At 43.6% G+C, this 22,138-nt stretch overlaps 1 protein-coding gene across 20 annotated transcripts in view; it reads right to left on the bottom strand.

The window, feature by feature from the left end:
* The window catches only part of RB1CC1 (RB1 inducible coiled-coil 1), a 117,642-nt gene that overhangs the window by 71,926 nt on the left and 23,578 nt on the right, over positions 1 to 22,138 (bottom strand). For 19 of the 20 annotated variants that reach the window (XR_014236206.1, XR_014236207.1, XR_014236208.1 and 16 more), the window contains 10 exons: positions 20,119 to 20,321; positions 18,257 to 18,683; positions 14,312 to 14,482; positions 11,501 to 11,685; positions 11,146 to 11,332; positions 10,980 to 11,061; positions 10,794 to 10,855; positions 9,408 to 9,511; positions 8,529 to 8,655; positions 6,540 to 8,440 (listed from right to left, as the gene is read on the bottom strand). Coding sequence is in view for 17 of the 20 variants with exons in the window: in XM_082362983.1 (XP_082219109.1) it covers positions 6,540 to 8,440; positions 8,529 to 8,655; positions 9,408 to 9,511; positions 10,794 to 10,855; positions 10,980 to 11,061; positions 11,146 to 11,332; positions 11,501 to 11,685; positions 14,312 to 14,482; positions 18,257 to 18,683; positions 20,119 to 20,321 (3,449 nt within the window). In the remaining 3 variants the exon portion in view is untranslated. Of the gene's footprint in view, positions 1 to 6,539; positions 8,441 to 8,528; positions 8,656 to 9,407; positions 9,512 to 10,793; positions 10,856 to 10,979; positions 11,062 to 11,145; positions 11,333 to 11,500; positions 11,686 to 14,311; positions 14,483 to 18,256; positions 18,684 to 20,118; positions 20,322 to 22,138 lie in introns of those variants that run through there. The other variant, XM_082362975.1, reaches the window with a different exon arrangement.

Genomic DNA, 22,138 nt, shown 5'->3' with positions numbered 1-22,138 from the left:
TCCCCCAAAAGAGAAACTTACATAACCCTATCTTTCCATATATTAATTTAAAACCTTAAAAAGGCCTTGAACTTAAACCTCAAGGAAGCAAGGTGTATCTGTCACCAGCTGGGAACGTCATCCCATCACACGGAACCTGAAACAGAGCAGCTCTGGTTCCCCCACATCCATGAGCCAGTGTGTGCGAGCAAAGCTGTCACACCCAGTGCTCCTAGTAACTAGGAGACCCGCCCTGAACACACACCAGAGTGGCCTCTCCCCCATCAGCGACTGCATTAGATTTGGGCCTAGTAACCGAGTAGTTTATCGTGGGTTTTTTAAAACTCTTCTGAGATGACAGAATAAGAGACTGGAAACGACACCCTACGCCAGTGTTCCCGTCCCCAGGCAGAACCACAGCAACTGCTCCTGGACACACGGCTACGAGCAGCCCGGCAGGCAGGCTTCCCGACACACACAAACCACACACGCGTGTCCTGCACGCACGTTCCGTCTGCACGGGCTGTGAGAAAGCCCTTGCCCTCAACTCTCAAAATGATCTATACTACTGACTTCACTTTTCCCAGTTACATGGGGGAAAGGTACCCACTTTTAATTTTGCATTTCCTTAACCCCAAGTAGACAAAGCAGCTATTCGCATCCTGGCTGTCTCTCTGTCTTCTCGGATCTGTCGATTCACATCCTCTGCCCATTTTTCTCATGGATTGTTGGCCCTTTTCTCGCTGATCTGTGGGACCTCTCTGACATTACAGACATAATTAATACTCCCACTTACATCTCGCCAACGTTCCTCCCAGGCAGGTGGCCTCTCAACGCTGCTGCTGGCAGACGCACAACCGGCCGGGTGGGGGCGGCTGGGAGAGGAGCTGGGAGAGGAGCTGGGAGAGGAGCTGGCGGGGTGACTCCCCTTCGAGGGTTTCCTCTGTGTGACAGCAGCCGAGCACGACACCATCCAGAATCCCCCTCCCAGGAAGCTCTGGTGTCAAGTTTGGCAACAAAAAGTTACCTGCGTAAAGGAGTGCCGAAGAGTCTATCGCTCCAGGGGGGCTGTGACCAGACAGGAGGGCAATAAGGTTCACAAGGGGTTTCCAGGCGCACTCCCTAGGTTGACGTCTCCGTAGACAACTGGCAGGAATCTCCAAAGAATCTGTAACGGTTTCCTGATGAGCCACCAGCTTTGTACTTCAGGGGACTGTGAACCTACCAATCCCCAGTCCCTCAGCAGCAACGCTTACCCTTCACTCCGCCAGCCCTCCCCAAATTCATACAAGTTCTAAACCTAGTATTAAACTCTTCATTCTTGGAATACTTAAAAGAGGTTCTATTTTTCTAAGCTCATACCAGACAGACACAAATACGACCCTAGGGGAAAAAACCATCAAGACAGGAACCTGGAACCGATTCTCTGATCTGCTCCAACCTGAAGGCAGTAACCACCTCGGCGCCAGGGCAATGGGCGCTCTGGCGGACCAGGCCCCCCACTGCAGAACCGGACAGCTGTGTCTTCCGGGAGCGAGAGTCTGGAGACATCCAGCGGAGCCCCCAGGGCCCACCAAGCTCCCCTGCCCCCTTATCTGGAGAGATCAGGACCACCTTCCTGAGGTCCCTTCTCAGTTAAGCTGACCTTTCTTCTCGACAACCTCGCCCACCATTTCACTACTTCCCGACCCAGCGCGGCTTTCAATCCCCAGATCCCAGAGGAGCTAAAAATCTAACCAAGGAGAAAATACAACTGCAAGATTTTCTTCATTTATTTTGGCAGAATCATAGGAAATATGTACAGGGATGGATCCAATGAGAGTCAGAACAGGAAGAATCAGGCCAAAATTTGCGTGGATGTAAAGACCAGAGATTCTAGATTCAATATTAGCTATTATCAGTTTGCTATGGTGATTGCCTGAAACCTGGACCTAACGGGTAAACCACGGCCTGCAGGCCAGATCCGGCCTGTGACCTGTTGAGTTTCACCGGAGCACAGCCGTGCCTGTTCATTCATCTCTCTCACTCCTCTTGATACAACAGCGAAGCTAAATAGCTCAGAGACCACTTAGCCCACAAAGCCTAGAATACTGAAAAGGAAGCCTTTACAGAAACTGCCAGCTGGTTCTCTACACCAGTGACTCTCAAAGGGTGGTCCACAGAACCCCAGAGGTAACTAAAACACTCGTCAAGGGATCACTAAGGTCAAAACTACTCACACGATGACGCCAGGATGCTATCTGTCTTTTACTCCCTGCTGGCGTCGCACAGATGATAAAACTGTTGACACCTTACTGGAGAGACAGTAGCACCAACTATACCCTCAATGACTGTATCCTGTACTTCAAGGCACTCCAAGTGAAGGCACGTTGATTTTGGAATATCCTTGATGCAGTAAAATTATTAATATTACTGGATCCTGACCACTGAGCCTACGTCTTTTAATCCTCTGTGTGACAAAATGAGGAGCACCTACGAAGCCCTTCTGCATCACAAGGCACGTCTGTCTCATGGAAAAGCACCTGCACGGCTGTTCTGTGTGCGCCAAAGGAGCGCCTTCTTTCATGGTGCACTACTTCTATTTGAAAAATGACAAGCTTTGGTTATTGAGACTTGCGTTTTTGACAGATGTTTTCTCAAAAAATGATCAACATTACTTCAATGAATAAGTGACATAATTTGTTACCACTGACAAAATGTGACTCTTTAAAAAGAAACTAAAATCTTGGGATTTATTGTATACCCCCCGGTAGGGCCCAGAGAATGCTCCTTCACCAAGGCTTTCAGAAACCCCACCCCAAAGGCTCTGCAGGGCACCTGGAGGACAGGGAGAGTGGCGGGACAAGCCAGTAAGATTCAACGAGCTTCACGGGCATGACAGGTTCTGGAGGGGAGAGGCCGACCAGCACCACTTAACCAGACGCAGGACGTGGTGCCCTCACCGGCAGCAGAGCCAGAGCAGCCAAAAGTCTGACCCAGAAAAACCTCCGGCAGTGCCTGTCACTAGGGATCTAACAGAATGGGCCGATAAAGGCTTATTAAACTGATTTTTAAAAAACCCAGTAGCTGGCGTTCAGAGATCTAACTTCCAGCGAATCGCCATCTCTCACCCAATTCCAAGACCTAAGTCAGTCACCAACTACAATGCCAAAATTTTATACTGAGTTTTCTTTCTAACCTTCAAAGAGACCCACGGCCATTTTCCAGGCTGAGTGTGTATTCAAGAAAGGTAATTAATCAACTTTTGAGGGAATACTGAGCACTGGCTCTCACGTGACTCTAATGCCGCTGTGGTCCACCAGGACACCACTGACAACCATACACGAGAGACACGTCCTTCCATCCAGGATCTGAAATGGAACAGATGTAAAAGCAACTGTTGGCAAATCACTGCTGGTCCCCCTACTGATGGAACGAGGACCATTATGGCAGAAAGAGCCAGGTAAAATCCCTAAAACATAGAGGAGATTTCTACCACAATCTTGCTCAACTTAAGTATGCGTCCTGTCAAAAACATATAAAAACAAGCAATGGGTTATCATAATTTAATCAGGTAGTAACTCCAATAAAACTGCTATTTCATACATAACCTCTTTACCGGAGCAAATTAACAAGACCACTACTACCTAACATGTAGTTACTGATTCGGTGATTTCTTCCCCCTTTATTCTTACTAGTACAGACCAGGGATAAACAAACTTTTCTTTGTAAAGACAAATACTGAATAGTATAAATGTTACTCAGACAATCTCTGTCACAGCTACTCAACTGTGCCGAAAGCAGCCACAGGCCACAGCTACAGAAATGGCCTCTCTGTGAGCCAATACAGCTGTGTTTACAAAGCCAGGCTGTGGGCTGGATCCTGGGTAGAGACCACAGGAAGCAGTGTGATTTCACCGACAGGGACCGCAATCGACTCGGTCTTATCCAGGATTAGATCAACTCTCCGGTCCTCTGTTAAAATCTAGTTGGCAGGGATACTGATCTTCCTGCTATTCCTCAAGAAATCACACTAATCCAACCCATTTATGGCAATATGCTCCTCAGGCCTGGTAAACAGGAATTAGCCACTACTTGAGCTACCAGGGCAAGACACGTGAGTGCCGGTGGGATGAGCAACAAGGGCCGTGGAAGCCCACAAGCCTGCCAGCACAGCGAGATTTCTAAGTGCCCAGCGGTCCAGGCCCGCGAGACGTCCGCCCGAGGCGCGACTGAGGGTCCCGAAGGCTGCGGGCAGCACCCCGGACGCTCGGCTTCCCCTGGACACCTGCCCCGCCTCCGGCTGTGTGTGAGCCCCTGCAACACGTGCCAGCTGCCCTGCGGCGGGGCCCGCCTCCCAGCGGGTGCCTGAAGTGGCTGTAGCAGAAACGGGCAGTGTACGGAGCCTCGGCAAGCGCTGCAGGAGAATCGCGGCTGCGGCCCTCGGGATCCTGAAGCAGGTGAGCGTTTCCCTCCCGTAAGATGGCTTAGGGCTCGCTCCCGCGTCTGCAGAGGCCGAGAGCCTGACCGTGCTCTGCCCAGTTACCCTGTGCCCTGAGCCGCCCGCCAGGAAGTGGACACTGTCTCGCCCACGGAGCCCGGACGCCGGGGGACACTCGGGTGACGGCGTGGTGGACGCGAGGCGGGCACGGGAGGTGCTTCCCTTCCCTCCACCACAGCCACGGCGAGCCCGCAGGGAAGCAGGCTGGCGGGCCCGGTTTCCAGAGGACGCCGCACAACGCGCGGGCCGGCTCCAGAGCCCAGGGGCAGGACGAGAGCCCGGCGGGCGGGGCGCCCGAGATCAGCAGTGAACTCGAGGACGCCCGCCCGGGGCAGGACCGGCCAGCGGAGTATCAGAGGGAGACCGTCGGTGGGGAAGGTGAACGAAGAGCCGCGCAGCCACTCCGGGGTGGCGGGAACGGCTCCAGGGAGGGGAGACGGGGCACAGAGGCCGCGTCGCGGGAGCCTGGCATCGGCGGGTCAGCGCGGGTGAGAGGACGCGGGAGCCGCGTGAGGACCGCGTGCTCGGTGCCGGGCGGCCCGCCGAGCTGCGCTCAGCCCCGGGCCGGAGCCTCCCCTGCGCCGGATCATTCCCGGAACCCCCTCTGCAACCGCGAATCCGCCACCGAGAAGGACGAGCGCGGAGTCTGGCAGGAGAAGGGCAGCCGGGCCCGCTCCCCGTCGCCCAGGAACACAGTCCCGGGCTGCGCCACACCCCAAGCCCATCGCTGGGCCCCGCGGGGACGCCCGGAGCCGCCGCGCCGTCCCAGGGGCCCCGCCGGCGTCTGTCCTCCTGTTGTGTCACCGGGGCCCTCCTGGTCTGCTGCGGTGACCGCCCGGACCACGGCGTCCCCCAGGCTCTGAGAAGGTTCGTGTAGGGCCAGGCCAGCCCCTCTAAGCGCCCGCCACCCTCCAGAACACACACAGGCTTTCTGCCTTCAAAACAGACGCCGAGGGTTCACACCCTGTGCTCCAGGGTACGAACACCACACAGAGGACAGTCCCCAAGCTCTGAGAAGGTTCGTGTAGGGCCAGCCCCTCTAAGAGCCCGCCACCCCTCCAGAACACACACAGGCTTTCTGCCTTCAAAACAGATGCCGAGGGTTCACACCCTGTGCTCCAGGGTACGAACACCACACAGAGGACAGTCCCCAGGCTCTGAGAAGGTTCGTGTAGGGCCAGCCCCTCTAAGCGCCCGCCACCCCTCCAGAACACACACAGGCTTTCTGCCTTCAAAACAGACGCCGAGGGTTCATACCCTGTGCTCCAGGGTACGAACACCACACAGCGGACAGTCGATCACAGGAGACGGTGTAAAAGTCCCTTGAACCTCTGGCCGGAGGTTAAAATAGCCAATGCAAATATACCTATACGTGTGTTCCCTTGGAAAAATTAACGATAGAACCAACTGATAATGTTCTAGAAATTGTTTATTAGGCCACAAACGCCTTCAATGAATTTTAACGCGTGGAAATGCGGAAGCCCACTTTCTCTCAGCCAAGGCAGTAACGTCCGGCAGCAACAATAACAACAACGCAAAAACCCTCACCACTGTATAAACCCAGCATTTAACATTATCTTTTGAATCACAGAGGAAATAACTGAAATCGTAATATCAAGAAAATAACCACCAGAAAGCTATACAGCACCAACCGAGAAGTTACTAACTACGGCTCTTTTATACATACATACATACAGTATTTTAAAAGAATGAAAATAAGTAACTTTCAAATGAAGAATTTAGGGAAAGAACTACAAATAAACCAAAAGGAAATTTATAACTTAAAAAAGGAATAAGAAGATCCCGAAAACATAGGAAATTTTCAAAAATTCCTCTCAAAATCCAAAATACGAATCCATTTTTAAAAGCCATCCTAATGGATTTACGTAGCCTGTTAATTTTTTTTAGATGTCTGTGAGAAACGCTACTTTAAAAAGTACGTTTTTACTTCATAAAGTATCTCACTGTTACCTTCACCTCAGGTAAATGAGTAAATCAAGGTACTGGGATTACACTCACAATTAAAATCTCCATCACTGAGACTTTAATTTTATGATTGTAGACTAAAGTTCATTCTTACCTTTTTGCTATTTGACTCTCAAGATGTTTAATTTTTTCTAACAACTCCTTCTCAACAGCTTCTCTTTCCAAGTTCATTTCTTTACAGGCAGTCTCGATAGCTGCCTCTTTTTCACAATTAAGCCTCTGAATCAGCTGTTCTCGGTCCTGTTCGTGCCTCGTGACACATTCCTCTTTGTCTTTTTCAAGTTTCTGGAAAATAGCTTCGTATTTCTCTTCTTGCTGGGTGATTTTCTCATCTTTTTGTTTCTCAAGAGCACTCAATTCTGAGTCCAGTTTACTCTGCAGTGCGGCCAATTCTTCTTTCAGGCCTTTTTCTACTTCAGATGCTTGGTGATGCAATGATGTCACTTTGTTTAATTCGGCTCTAAGCATATCAGATTCTTCTTCATGTCTACTAATTAACTCTGAAATGCACTGATCTTTTTCAATTGTCATTAAAGTTCTTAGTTCGGCCAAGCCCACCTGATAATTTTCATTATCATCTTGAATCTTTTGGTTTAGTTTACTTATCTCTGTTCTCAAATGTTCTGTCTCTTGCTCGACGAGAGATTTTAAGGTCTCCTTCTGCTGGGCTCTGCTTTCTTCCAGCAAAATTTTTATTTCGTCCGTTTCTGCTTCCTTCAGGGCAAGTTCAACCTCTAACTTACATCTCATGTCCGACAAATCAGAAACCTTGAGTTTTAATTCCTGGAGCTGCTGTTCTTTTTCCTGGATGGCTGTGGCATGAGAATCTTGCATCTGCTCGATTCTTTGTTGATTTTCCTTTTCTAATTTCTCCAAACAGACCTCGTGGCCGGTCATGACCTTCTTGAGCTCCTGAGTGTGCCTGACCTGCAGAGTGTCCTCTAAGTCCTTCAGATGGCCCTGCTCCAGGCACTGGAGCTCCGCCCTCAACAGCTGGAGCTTCTCATCGTTCTCCACACGGAGCTTCTTTAAGTCTTCCAGCACGGTCTCTCGTGACTGCTTCAGTTCTTCAATCTCACAGTGTTGCGTGTGCATTATACTTTCCATCTCTAACAACTTCTGATCCTTTTCCTTCTGCAGGCAGATGACAGCTTCTTTCTCACGTTTAACCAAAGCAAATTCGTTATCTTTATTTTGTAAAACCTCCTCAAGGCACACCAAGTCTCCTTTCAGCTTTGTGATTTTGTTTTCATTTTCTTCACTCTCTTTTACTAGCGCCGCAAGTTTGCCCTCATATTCACTTTTTAAAGACTGTAGTTCTTTTTGGTGTCTTTCATTTAGCGTTATTTCCAAAGAGCATTTTACTTTTTCAATAATGTTTCTTATTTCTACCGCTGTACACTTTAAAGAATTTGAGAAGTCACACTGTTCCTTCTGCACAAACGTTCGGAAGTGGCAAAGGTCCTCCTTTATGGTTTGTACACTGAGGTGCGAGTCGTGGGCAGTGACACGGCACCTCTCCAACTGGACGCTGAGAGACGCGTGGTGGCCCGAGTGCTCCTGACCTCGGGCACTCGTGTCCTGCATTCGCCTGCTGTCGATGGCATTGATGACTGAGGAGTAAAGGGATTCCACCATCATCTCTGGACTCTGTGGGTCACTGACAGGATTGGGAGATGACAAGTTTTCCTCTATGACAAACTCATTCACTGCAGACATGAAATCTGACTCAGGACTTTCTGCTAATGAATCCAAGTCTAGCGAGGCCTGGTGAAGACTCTGTCCTATGCTTGGGTGGGGGATAGTTTCAAAATCAAACGTATGTGCATCAATGCTATCCGGAGACAACTCCTCTAAGGGACAGACTGCAGGACACAAGGGGCCCCGCACGGTGAGTGGAGGGGGTGTTCTGGGTGAGGTAGTAGCTGTGATTCCTGTCGTGCTTTCTATCCGGGGTGAGGAAGCCGCCTGTGGGGAGGTCTGACTCGCGGACGCCTGGAAAAGAGAGGGACAGGCTTACAGAGCTGCAGCGACACGGGCATTTACGCTAACGGGGCGAACCACTGCAAAGAACGGGATTTGCCTTTTGTTCACTCAGTAGGTCTGTAATGGTCTGTGACATTTCATCCAAACTTTGTGCTGCTTTTACCAAATTATGTAGAGCAAGTACATGCTGGTGTAGAGGGTCAAAGTCACAAAGTAAGGGCACCCTGAAACAGAGCACAATCAAATTAGATTTCTAATTTCTCAATGAAAAATGGATAACTGCAACCAAATACTATAATCTATGTCAAAAGCAACTCACCATCCTCTTTCAATCAATACCAGGAATAGTTTAAGCAGACTAAGACATATCACTAAAGGCGGGGGAAGGGGAGGGTGGGACGAATCGGGAGATCAGGATGGACATATATACACTACCGTGTGTAAAACAGATAGCTAGTGGGAACCTGCTGTAGAGCACAGGGAGCTCAGCTCAGTGCTCTGTGGTGACCTAGAAGGGTGGGAGGTCCAAGAGGGAGGGGATATAGGTATACATATGGCTGATTCACTTCACTGTACAACAGAAACTAACACACCATTGTAAAGCAATTATACTCCAATTAAAAAAAAAAAAAAATATATATATATATATATATATATATATATAAAAAATAAATAAAGTGATAAATCAGAAATCTCTCACAGTATGCAACAACGTCAGAGCACTACCAGAAAAGAATTAACTTCACGTAAGGCATTAATTTCCTCCTACTTTATCTTCTTCATTTTCTGATCTTTTTTTCCGGATCATTTTTATACTCCCCAGAGACTCCCCAAAGCAGCCATGGAGGAGCCAGTTACCAGGACGTCCTCCTCTACTCCAGCGTCTCCTAGAGGTGCTGCTGCTCTTCCCACAGCTCCTGAACACCGGAATCACCACAAGGCAGTAACTGAAGCTAGAAACATGAACTGTATGTACCTGAGGAATGGCTGAACTTCGGAAGGACAAAGTGATTGCAGAAACTGTAAATCTTTTAATGAAATATCTGGAAGTTCACAGTCAAACTTTCGAGGCTTCTGTGTCTATATTAAAAAAATAATAATTTACCAAAAAATATACAGTATAATTTTGTAACTGATTTCTTAGTATAATGAAATTCAATAACAAATAAACAAAAATGCTTCAAATGATCTACTCACACCTAAGAAACAGAATAAAATAATAAAATGCAAATGCAGGACTATTCAGTGAGGATGGGGAGACCACTTTTCTGAGTCTGAAATAACAGGGACGTGCAAGCTGTTGGTGATCAACTGCCGTGCTCACTCCCCACTTCTCTGTTCTCAGCATCTTTTCACGGGAATTCTGGTATTCCCGCCAGCATTAAAGGAACCCAACTGTCTCGCTATTACACAGGCTATTCCCAAGTTTCTACCTGACCGACAGCACAGTCGTGAGGACAGCCCCAGCCCTCTGTATCTATTCCTGTCACCTACTAGTGTGCTATGTTGTTTTAATGCAGTAAAGATCGTTTTTTCTTACGCAAAACTTTCTCCTTGCCCTTTTCTTCACCTTTTCATTCATTTGTATTTTCCAAAATACAAAGTCTTAGTCAATTTCAGATTCATAAAAAAATTATCTACCATTTCTTTATAAATATTGCCAAGAAATGCACCTTGTAGGATAACTCCAATGGTCTCAGTCATCACTTATGCAGATTTAGAGATGTCAAGACACCCTTCATTAAGCAGGGTTCCTAGATAAAGGAGTGTGGGAAATCCTGCCTATTATGACGCTCATTCATAGATACACAAAAACACATACATTTAAAGCCCTAAGGAATCCTGCAGTACACACACATGTTTAACAGTTAAGCAGTGTGTCTGAGGAGAAAACAACAAATCTACAGCATTTCCAAAACTGCTTTGATCACGGAATCATTTTCTTCATGTAATAAAATAAGTGGTCCCCAGACCACTCTGGTTTAGAAATACAGCAACCTTATTTTTCATGGTTTCAATGAAGGTGACCTGATGGGTCACCCTATTCTGATTTGTGCAACATGAATGAAGGGAAGGGAAGGGAAGGGAAGGGGAGGGGAGGGGAGGGGAGGGAAAGGGCGGCAGGGACAGGAGGGGCGGAGACAGATAAAGTGAGGGGGAGAATCTGTTCCCACCCATCTCGACAGTGCAATAGGACTTCATCGTCCCATGCAGTGAAGACTCCTGACCAAAAACTATGAGTTCATCTTAAAGCCAAAAACATTTTGATAAAAAATTTCTGTTTCTGATAAATATCTCTACTTCTGAAATAAAGGTCTGAACACACACAGGATTTAGTCATATTAGAAAATAAATTACATACACAAAAGGATGGGGGCCAGGAGTCCAATCCCCTAAACAGACGATTTCTTAAAAAGGACTTCCCTGTGTAAAGAAATTAACAATATGGTTACTTTACAACTCAGGCTATATAATGCTATTCATATCTCTGAAATAAAAACAGCATTTTTTTCTTAAAAAGTATAAGTTATTAATAAAGAACACTTACTAAATAATTTCCCAAAGGATTCCCTTTTTGACTTTTCAGCCTCATATAATCGCTTTCCGTCTTTGACTAAAGCACCAGCCCACTAAGAAAAGGAGAGCCTCTGTTAGTGTCACATACCAAGTCACTGAGGCTCAGGCACAATCAAAGTACAATCCAACCTGCATACCTCCCTGTAGTGTTTTATGAACATTTTTCTCCTGACAACCTCAACAGCAGCTAAGCAGTACATCTGAGGAACTGTACTCAGAGCTTCAACGATCTTGACTCTCTCTAAGAGCTCTATAACGAGGCGGAGCAAAGCCTGCAACTTCTCTCCATCCTGATCAGCATGAAGCATCACAAAGCAACACCACCTACAGAAAGAAATCAAGACACACAAACTCTGTAAAAATCATCCAAGCCCATGTTAATCAACCAGTGAAGTATGTCAACATGGTGATAAGATTATGCCATCACTCGGGAGAAATAAAAAAAAAAATCAACTCTCAACATCCCGAATTAGATACCCTAGAATCACTTACTTCAGTCTGACATGAAGGTTATTTGCTAGTTCTTGTTTGGCAGTGGTGCACTTCTGTTTAATATCCAACAGTTTTCTATGATTTTGCAACATAATCATCAACTGATTTGCATGACTCAGGCACAAATCAGGTAACACAGACGCATCCTTCAAGTTTTCAGCTCTCATCTGATTAGCTAAAAATCCCTTTGGGAGAAAATATTTTAAAGGATATTAACTTTCATGAAAACCATGAGCATTCACTTAAGAGGAAAAGCTTTACATTAGACATGAACTGTTCTACTTTCAAATAAGATTTTAAAATCTCCTACTTTTCTGAGTGTAGTAGGTATGTCCATAGCAAAAGATTCAGAGTTCTTAAGAAATTTATGCTCATCTAATTCTGTTCCATTTTCGTGCTAGAAAAAAAAAATGAGACCCAGGAAGCTAAAGCAACATATCCAAGGACACAGCAGGCAAATCAGAACTAGAACCTATGACTGTAAACTCCTGCTACACCACAGTTCAGTCAGAGCACGGGTAAATAAAAACAGGGGCACTGACTTTAAGCCCCGTGAAAACTAACAACAGATTTAATCTAATCAATGATATTCAACAGCATATTATACACTTCCCCCAATAAAAATCAATCAATCGACTTTGCACTACTCACTGAAAAGTCATTCCTTCCTCCGGTGTTTCTGGGCTATTATATACTTTGTTCCACTGATCTGTGATCATTATCTTTAGAACAATGACTTCTACAGTATACTTTATTGTTTCATAGGAAAAGTAATTACCACACTTTTTTCTTAGCTATCCTTATTTATTTTCACAGGTGAACCTTGCATCTTTTCGTTAGGCAGGGATTGTTTTTAGGCTATAGATTAATTCAGACAGATGTGCCAAAGCCAAGAGCAAACACTTAAAAAAAAAAAAAGTCCAAAGACATCTTGCTGAGAATTTCACTGTATTTACAGGTTTCTTCCCTACTCTACTCACTAGTTACCATGTTATAGAAGTTTTAGGATCTGCACACCCATCTCGCTGTCATACTTGCTACTACAGATAATTATCCTTGTAGGGCTCAACCACACAGCCAACAAAGGACAGCAAGTGTGTCTTCTTACTTTCTGGTAGTTCTCTCTCTCTTTTCTGTTTCAGGTTTTTTTCTAAATATCATGAAAATATTTAAGTTTAAATGATATGTGTTAAAAAAAAGTCGAGATGATTCAATATCTGAAAATAAGATAATTTTAGTAATTATTTTATATCTTATTTTTCTTCCAATATGCTGCGTGCTTAACTGTGGCTATGCTTTTTCTGTAATTTAATCTATTTTTAAAAAGTAACTTACTGCTTTATTCTCCTTTAATAAAATCTTAATAGGTTTTCAATTGCTTTTTACTGAATCCGAGAAAAATATGGCATCAATCCACAATTCATGAAGTACAAGCCCAATGCAGGAGAAATACAAAGAAAGCCACACCTCACCATCTCACAGTCAAACTGCTAAAACCCAAACCAAAGGCAAAGAGCTACAAGTAAATCAGTAACAGCCTAGAATTCTCTATTAAGAAAAAATATCCTTCAGAAACAAAGGATTTTCAAATGACAAAACCTGAATTTGCCCCTGGAAGGAAATACTAAAGGATATTTTAACACATGATAGACTTTAATACATCAAGGATGTATGTACTCCTTAAAAGGAATACAGCTAATACATTAAAAAGACAATATACTATGACCACGTTGAGCTTATTCCAAGAATCCAAGGATGGTCCAAGATTAGAAGTAGAACGTACCTTTCTTAATCTGATAAAGGGTTTCTATTAAAACAAGGAGGAAAAAAACCTACTACGAACACTGTAATGGTGAAATGTTGATCATTTTCTACAGATCAGGAATTAACCAAGGACACCCAGTATCACATCCATCTCAGCACTGCACTGGGAGGGCGCCAGTCGGTGCAAACACAAGATAAAGAAACTCAGTTCACAGAAAGGGGGCCGGATCCAAAATCAAGAGCCAGAAAAAGAGAATCTGGTAATTACAAGATGCACTCAGTTAGTGAACTATGAAAACGCTATACGTATTTTAAACATGTTTAAAAAGAACACAGCAAGGCTCCATCTACACACTTTACCACCTACCCCCCCGATACCGCACGTCCTCAGCCGCGCAGGCGAAATAAAACACGCGTACACATTGAAACGACCACTCTGATGTTCTAATGAAAGAACACATTTAGAGGAAAAACGGTGGCAGGGAAAGTGGAACCAGAAAAGCGTGTGTGAGCGTCGAGGTTAGAAGAGCGACCTCTTCTGGCTCCAGGCTGCTTCCACAGAGTGCTCTCGCCAGGGAAGGGGGCACACAAAGCAGTCCAGAGTCACAGCCAGTCACCAGGGGAAAACTCCCCACGATTCCACCACCTTCTTCTGGTCATCGACCTAACCTGGCAGCAGGGCTCCTAGAACACTGCATTAAACTAGACCTACATTTTCTGAGGTTCCCTGTTTTCCCCGAGGAGGGAGCAGAGGTTGCTCGGGGGTCGAGCACGGGGCTGTCAGCGTGCGCAGGTCTCCCCTGCCACTCACAGCATCTCCGGGCCACCTCCTGGCTGTCACCCTCCGCAGCCTCAGCTCACGTGGTGTTCTCAAACCTGAACGTGAAGAACTGGCCTCCTTCTTTACTACGTGGAACCAGTAATACCGCGTTAACAGTATTCATGGGTGAGGTGAAAACACGGCGCACAGCAAACTGACAGTGCACGTAAAAGATGTGTCTAGAAAACCGCAAATTCCTTTTCCTGAGAGAAGTCTGCGATAAGCACCTGAGCGAGTTCTTTCTGCTCGTTGACGAGTCGGCCGCAGCTGGCGATCATCTGGTCCAGGGCGTACAGCCGGTCCTCCAGCCCCTTGATGGCCTTCATGTTCTGATTATCGAGATTGGCAATAGTCTGACGGCATTCTGCTATAAAGGGTCGGATGATCCGTGGATCAAGCTGAACGACAAGGAAACACGTGCGAATGAAATTTTCAGCCAAGAGCTTAAAATGTATTTCACACTATTTTGATACACAGCTTTAATGAAAAACAGTAATAGTGAAAAATATAGAAAAGCAAAAGCACGAGAAATCAAGGTTATATTTCCACAAGAAGGTCAAGAACAGGGTAATTATGGTGTTAATAAAACACAATTATTACTGATTATATTGGGATACATAAGTAGGAATCTAGCTCTAGGCATTACACTTTTTTAAAATTAATTTATTTATTTATTTTTGGCTGTGTTGGGTCTTCGTTGCTGCGCGCAGGCTTTCTCTAGTTGCAGCGAGCAGGGGCTACTCTTTGCTGCAGTGCGTGGGCTTCTCATTGAGGTGGCTTCTCTTGTTGTGGAGCACGGGCTCTAGGCATGTGGGCTTCAGTAGTTGTGGCACGTGGGCTCAGTAGTTGTGGCTCGTGGGCTCTAGAGCACAGGCTCAGTAATTGTGGCGCACAGGTTTAGTTGCTCCGCGGCATGTGGGATCTTCCTGGACCAGGGCTCGAACTTGTGTCCCCTGCACTGGCAGGCGGATTCTTAACCACTGCGCCACCAGGGAAGCCCCATTACACCTTTCAATTCAAGCCACAATTCATTCAATTCTCAATATCCCACCGAAAATGTTATTTTCAAGGTCTTATGAAGTGGAGCAGAATTAATAACGAAAACACATTCTTCGGTCATTACCTGTCTGATCAATCAACTTCCTCCTAAAACATAGCAACACCTTCAAACCTCTCTCCCTCCTGGAGAGACCTTTATTTTCAGTCTGTAGCTCCTCAAGGAAGCTGCTTGATCAACTACACTCTCTTACTCGGCAATCTCTCCTGTTCCCGGGCTTTAATTCTCCAAGATTTCTGGAATTTAGGTAATTCAAGGAACCCCCAAAATTCTCTCCACCCTGCTCCACTTTCCCTCGGAAGAACACTGCACGCTGGCGTCTTCGGTGCACTGGCTTCCTGCGGGGCTCACAGCGTAGCCCACCTACCCATGGGAGGGAGACCACCCCCTCGCAGCTTCGGGCGTCCCCTCCGCTGGGTCTGGCTCCTCTTCCATCTCCTCCATAAACAGGCGAGATCCCGGAGGACTCTGGGCTATGGCCCATCCTTACTGTTTCTTACAGGATTTCGAAGGAGGTAACTCCCAACGCCTGTTCAACCCTTCATCCTTCTCACAAATGTTCAGCCTGGGTTTCTGCCTGCCCGCTCACACCTCCACGTGGACATCAGCCACGATTACTAAGCTGTCCTCTGCTGAAATCCCAAAATGGCTCCCTCGGCCCACAGGCACGTCCCAAAAGCACAGAACACTGAACTGCAGACAAATGCTGTGTTTCTCTAGCTTCATCTTTGTTCACACGGATTGTCCTGCCAGCTGCTGAAGCCCACCTCAGCCTCCCTGCGAGGGACCTAGTCAAACGCCACCTCCTTCACGTCTCCCCTGATCACCACAATCAAAGGGACTGTAAATTACTCATTTTGCGTACAGTGTTAGGCTCACAGACAACATACGAAAGCAGTTAAAAATGAACTATTCTACTGTTATCAAGAATTCAGTGTAGTCAGTAAGAAGCTGCATTTCTAACATCACAAAAAAGTTAACACAGCCATTATTTAACACGGGCAGCACCTGCTTTGCACAATATTAACTAAAACTTGTGCATATGTGAACATTTCCTCATTTCCATGGTGAGTCCAATGTGCACACATTTCCAATCCAAAGTATTGACTAGTTATAAATTACGAGGGTGATAAAAGGCTAAAAAAGATGACTAAAATAATTCAAAATTTCAACTTGGGCCAAATTACAGCTATACATAAAACACAGCAGTGATTTAAGGAAGAAAAAACAAACTCCAAACCATGGCTCCAGGTTCTAATGTTTCTGTATCTCATAATTCACTCAGAGTACAACACAACTACACAGACAAGCATGGAAGAATATTTTAAGATTCTCTGAATTCTGCAGGTATAAATTATTGTGAATTTTCGTTATTAAGCCAGAAAAGGATCATTGTTTCTTCTCTCTTGTCATATAAAGTGAATAAAACTTATGGCTTCGCTAGATTTCATTTAAACATGCAAACACAAAGCCAACTGCAAGCCCTTGAAAAAAGTGGTTCTCGTGGCCTAGAGCCCTGTTCTCTGATTCATGTGGAATTATAAAAAATGACGCTTCAATCACCCTATCACAATCATGTGGTTGATTTTCCACAATCACAGATGGAATTTTTAGGCTACTAAAATGTCAACAGTTTGAATAGGAACGCTAGTTTTCATTCATTTTTGGCAGTAATCTTTGCACAATATATTCCATGCTTCCCCGCCCTGGCAAATGTCTTAATTGAAGCGTTCTTTGACAACAAATAATAAATGGCCAAAATGAAAGAAATGCCTGAAGGATGTCATCAAGGAAATGGGTGTACTGAAAGAATTGAGAATAAACTTTAGAATGCGTTCCATTTTTACTGTCCAATAACTTAAACCAGAAAAAATGTTGCTATTTTCCAAGCATCCCAGACAGTGTGCTGCCTTTCCCCCAATAACCAACCAAAGATTAATAAGTCTCTTTTCCAACTGAGTCAAAAGTTTACCTTTGAGAAAAGTTTAAGTATTCTGCCCATCATCTTTAGACAACAGCAGCCTTCAAAATATTGTTTCATATGGTCTGCATCACTGACGCATGTGCCTCAGCAACTTCCTCTCAGGCCTCAAAGATTTTCTATCCACTTACTGATCAGATCTGAAGAGGTTTATTCCAGATTTATTCCCCAGGTTTAAAAGTTTTTATAAGTGTACTTGGGGGAGAACTTAATCCAAAACACAAGTCACTACAGTTACAAACTAAAACTAAAAACACAATGTCTAGGTTTTGAATTTTAAAATATCTCAGGCAGACACAGTATCTAAAATTACTTCTTTTAAACCTCAGAGACAAGTTCCCTGGGCGGGGGGGGGGGGGGGGCAGTGATGCAAAAGAGGCCCATAGGGGTTCTCCGGGAGGTGGAAAGGTTCAATGTATCTGCCTGTGGATGTTGGTTACTCCGTGAACTAACCACTCGAGACTTGTGTATTTCATCGAACGTCAATCATTCTCAGTGTAAAAAACTGTTATAGATAAAAACGAAATTATATCATTAATATTTTTCCCCCAAAAGCTTGAAAGTTCTACAGCATCTGTAAATGTGAACATATGAATTATTAAGTTAATGTAACACAGCGATGGCCAAATATTATCATTTTACCGATTTACTTGTAGATTTACTCGTAGAGAATGCTCAGTACTCAAGGCGCAATAATGAAAACCAGCAAGACTGTTCAAGTTTTACCGAGCAGACCAAAGAGCCTAACTGTAGGGACAAATTAGAGGATAGGAGATATTAAAAAGTCCAAGTAATGTTACAGGATCAGGGGAAAAAAATTCAAAGTACCACCACCACCAAGACCATCCCCATTGGAGTGGACACCTCAAGGCTTGGCACTGCATACAGATTTTACCTATATTACTTCTAATAATCTTCCCAAATTTACTATCAGTTCATAAATAAGGTTATGCATTAAATGATCTGCTTTGTCCAAAGTCTTAGATACGGTTATAAAGTTTTATTCCAAGGCTCATTATTTCCGCTGTAACATGGTACCACCCCCCCCGCCTCCCATTACGGTACAGAAAATATTTAGTACAGGTAACATAGTCTCAAGTGGCTAAATGACAAGAAAAATCAGAAGACTCTTACCCTGCTCATGGAGTCAAAGCACCTCCTGACCAGGGATTCCACGTCATTAGGCCTATCCTGCACGTTGATCCAGTCTAACAAAGAAACATTAAAAACGGGCAGGTCACCGTCTTTAGCATCTACTGCAGCTTCGTCCTGCTGGGCAGGACTTGGACAAGGTTCCCTCATTTCTTTTCCACTTTCAGCATCTGTGGTGTCTGGGGCTACATGTTCCACGGACTTGTGAAATGAGGTTAAGGAGGGTTTGTTCATTGTTGCAGGCATATCGGGAGAGAGCACCAGTTCAGTGGAGGTTTTCATCTCGACCTTTTCTGAGCCTTCACGTTCAGGCAAGGAATCCAGTCTTCCCAAACATTCCCTGTAACTATGTCTGGTTAGGCACTCCAACAGTGGAATCTTGGCCATGACTGAAACCGCAGTTCCTAAACTTAAAGTACAAAAGACCTGTCAGTAAAATAATGGGACTGCTCTAGTCAGAGGTTAGCATTTTGAAAGAAATAATATGTTATCATCACACACAGAAATCTCACCACCTCCCTGTTAACACTACATGCATCTAAGTAGTCCATGAGGTGTTCTTTAAAAGAAGACAGAGAGAAGGAGGATATCGTTCACACACTGAAACACCCTCTAAAGACAGCAAGTTTACACTAGACATGTGGACACTTGGTTTTTAACAAACCTTAAGGTGTAAAAAATTGGAACTTATAAAAAAGATTTACCATAGAAAGTTTAATGTTCAATTAGCTTAAAGACAAAACATTTTTGATATATTGAAAGCAAAGCATAAAATTAACACTCTTATTAGAGATTAAGGTTAACTCTTGCATTCATCACTCCCTGAAAATAAACAGGTAGATAGATGTATGCTGTCAAAAAAAACATGGGGAAAAGATGAAATCTTGATGATGTGACTTCTGTAAAAACATATGTAAAATGATTCAGGCTCCTACATTAAATTAAAATCTGAGAGAACTACCCACCCCCCCAAAAAACAGTTACTTGAAATTTCAGGTTATAAAAAATTTTAAATGCTCTTTCCAGTCTTCATTAATCATTCCTTCCTTCCCAAGATGCATCCCATTGTCCACTTAAGGCCAAAATGTTCTAAATATTCATACCACAAAATAGAGAAACTTGAATTAATAAAGTTCACTTGAAAGAAGAAAAAGAAAATGATACTTCCCTCCAACTCTAGTTAAATAAAAAATTTAAGAAGAACCAAAAAAATGAATACAAAACACTGAAAGCACAAACACACACACAACAAAGGGCTACATTTGTGTGGAATTATTGCTGTATTTTTTTACATTCATTATAGCCCTTTTAAAAAAGAACCAGTGGGTATCAGATGGGCTTATATGCAAAGAACCAGAAAAACATCTAAATGAGAACCAGAACACAAAGGCTTTTTTCCATCTCAGCAAGCTTTCATCATATGGCAATATTTAAAAAGAAAAATAAAATTTTCCTTGACTGCCTAATGTTTGAAAACTTTTCCACTCCCATTAGATTGTTATTTCTGCATTTTGCTTTACTTTATTGTAAAATTGGTAGCAAGGCAAGAGACAAAGGTTCCTGGGTTTCTAAACGATTTCAAAAGTATTTTGAGTCTTTTACATAAAGAAAATACAAGAAAAAGAAACATGGCAGATCCATAAAACATATGGAGGATAAAACTGTCCATAATTTAAAAAATTTTACAGTCCATAAAAGTCATCATAAAAGTCTCAAAAACATGAACCTCAATTATAATAAATATATGGCCTACTAGAAACGAAATTACTGTTACTCAAACTACTGATAAACTGCAAAGGTATTTTAAACAAACATCTTATTATCCATTTTAATGGCAAACATACTGAGTAAGTTTTAACTTGATGTCCTCTACGGATTGCAGATAATTCGAATAAATACTTTCAAACTTGAAAAGCAGCTTTTGGTAGGAATTTGAACAATCCTCCAGATTGGCCATGATGGCAGCCCAGCCCTGGTGCTGAAGATGTTCGTCGTGGACCAAACCTTCACAGAAAGAGCAAAGCTTCTTGGCAACTTCATACATTTCCTATGTTGGAAAAGAAGAAATAATCGGTAAAAGCAGGTAATGTTTGTGTGCACGTCTGCATATGTGTACTTACATACATGCATGGATGTGCTCTGAACTCATTTCAAAGGAAGCACTGTTACAGGAAGGTTTCAGTTTCTGGTTCCTGCTTGTTGCCGTGATAATGAGGAGGAACTCATTGCTCCTGGGAGTACATGCGGCTAGAGGTCCACGCAGGGCAACGCAGCAATAACCATCAAAAGTAAAACTGTGAACTTTCTATGGTGGAATACTACACGGCAATGAATACAAACCACTAATACATGAACGAGTCTCAGGAACGTAATGGTGAGTCCAAGAGGCCAGACAAAAAAGAAAACAAAACGTTTTAGGAGTCAGGATATTGGTTAACTTCATGGAAGAGAAATAACGGGTCCTGAAAGGGAGAAAGCATGACGTAGGGCTTTTGGGGTGACACCGTATTTTAAAATTTGTGTTCACTTTGTGAAACTGCACTAAAAATTATGAATGTATAATTGTGATATGTCCATTTTCAAATATGTTTATCAATAACAACACTCTATTATTAAATTTACTAGCAGTAAAGACAACAGTCCAAGGTCACACAAGTAACTGGGAAATGTGACTCTGGAGACCATGCTCTGGATGGTTAAAAGACAAAGGCTCGGGACTTCCCGGGCGTCCAGTGGTTAGGACTCCGCACTCCCACTGCTGGGGGCCCAGGTTTGATCCCTGGTGGGGGAACTAAGATCCCACAAACCCAGTGGCGCAGCAAAAAAAAAAAAAAAAAAAAGACAGAGCCTCTAATTGCTGACATGATGGACAGTTTGACTGTGGGTCTCTGTCTTGGTTAGAGTAGCTTTGGGTCAATGTTACAATCTGAGAGGTACATTCTTCCCTCCACTTCCCATTCTTCTTTCTCATCACTTTCTTAGCTACTCCTGGACACTGATCCTTCCAAGCAAACTTAACATCCATTTTATGTAAAACAAATAAAACAAATAAACAAAACAACCAAATTCCCCTCACCCCCCCCAAAGCAAAAATGCTTCATCATAGCAATTAACTGTAACTAATTAAGCTAGTGAACAGATAGTAATCAGAATATGATCATGAACATTAAGAATATATCTTTTCATTTGATTATGTTTTATTGTTAATAAACTATGTTCCATTATAAAATAAAAATTTTTTTAAAGATTAAAAAAATAATAATTTTTTATGTTCTGGAACTTTACAGACTTTTGTTGTTGTTGCTATTGAGAATGCAATATGTTTCCCATTTCTATTCTAAAGTAGGGCCAATACAGAGAAATAGGAATGATGTTTATATATTTATCAAACACCCAATCAACCTTACAATTCCTTCCAGTGGGTTTTTATTAAATTCTCTCAAATTTCCCAAATATGCAATCATATCACCTAAAATGGATGTTTTTCGCTTCTTTTCCATTAACTTCACCACTTACTTACTTTTTTTATTTCAGTAAATTTCTCAGACGTTCCAAAAGAATACTGAACAGGTTTATTCTGATTTATGCAAGTGACTCTAGCTTTTCACTTACTTGAAAGCTGATTATCTTTTTATATTTGGTCAAGTCTGTGTTACATTTATTTTGCTCCCTTCTAGGGCTATTTAATTTATTAGGAACAACTGCTGAATTTTAACACATGCCTCTTCCAGACAACATTAATATGACGTGCTGTGTTTTCTCCTGTAAAGTATTAGTGATTGAGGCAATTAATTATATTAATACATTTCCAAATATTGAACCATCCTTGCATCCCTATAACATCTGCTTTTTGCTATTAATATA

Source organism: Balaenoptera borealis, assembly GCF_965194805.1.
Source record: "Balaenoptera borealis genome assembly, chromosome: 17".
Taxonomy (NCBI): domain Eukaryota; kingdom Metazoa; phylum Chordata; class Mammalia; order Artiodactyla; family Balaenopteridae; genus Balaenoptera; species Balaenoptera borealis.
Note: the sequence above shows the minus strand (reverse complement) of the source record. Positions and strands in the feature narration are given on the sequence as shown.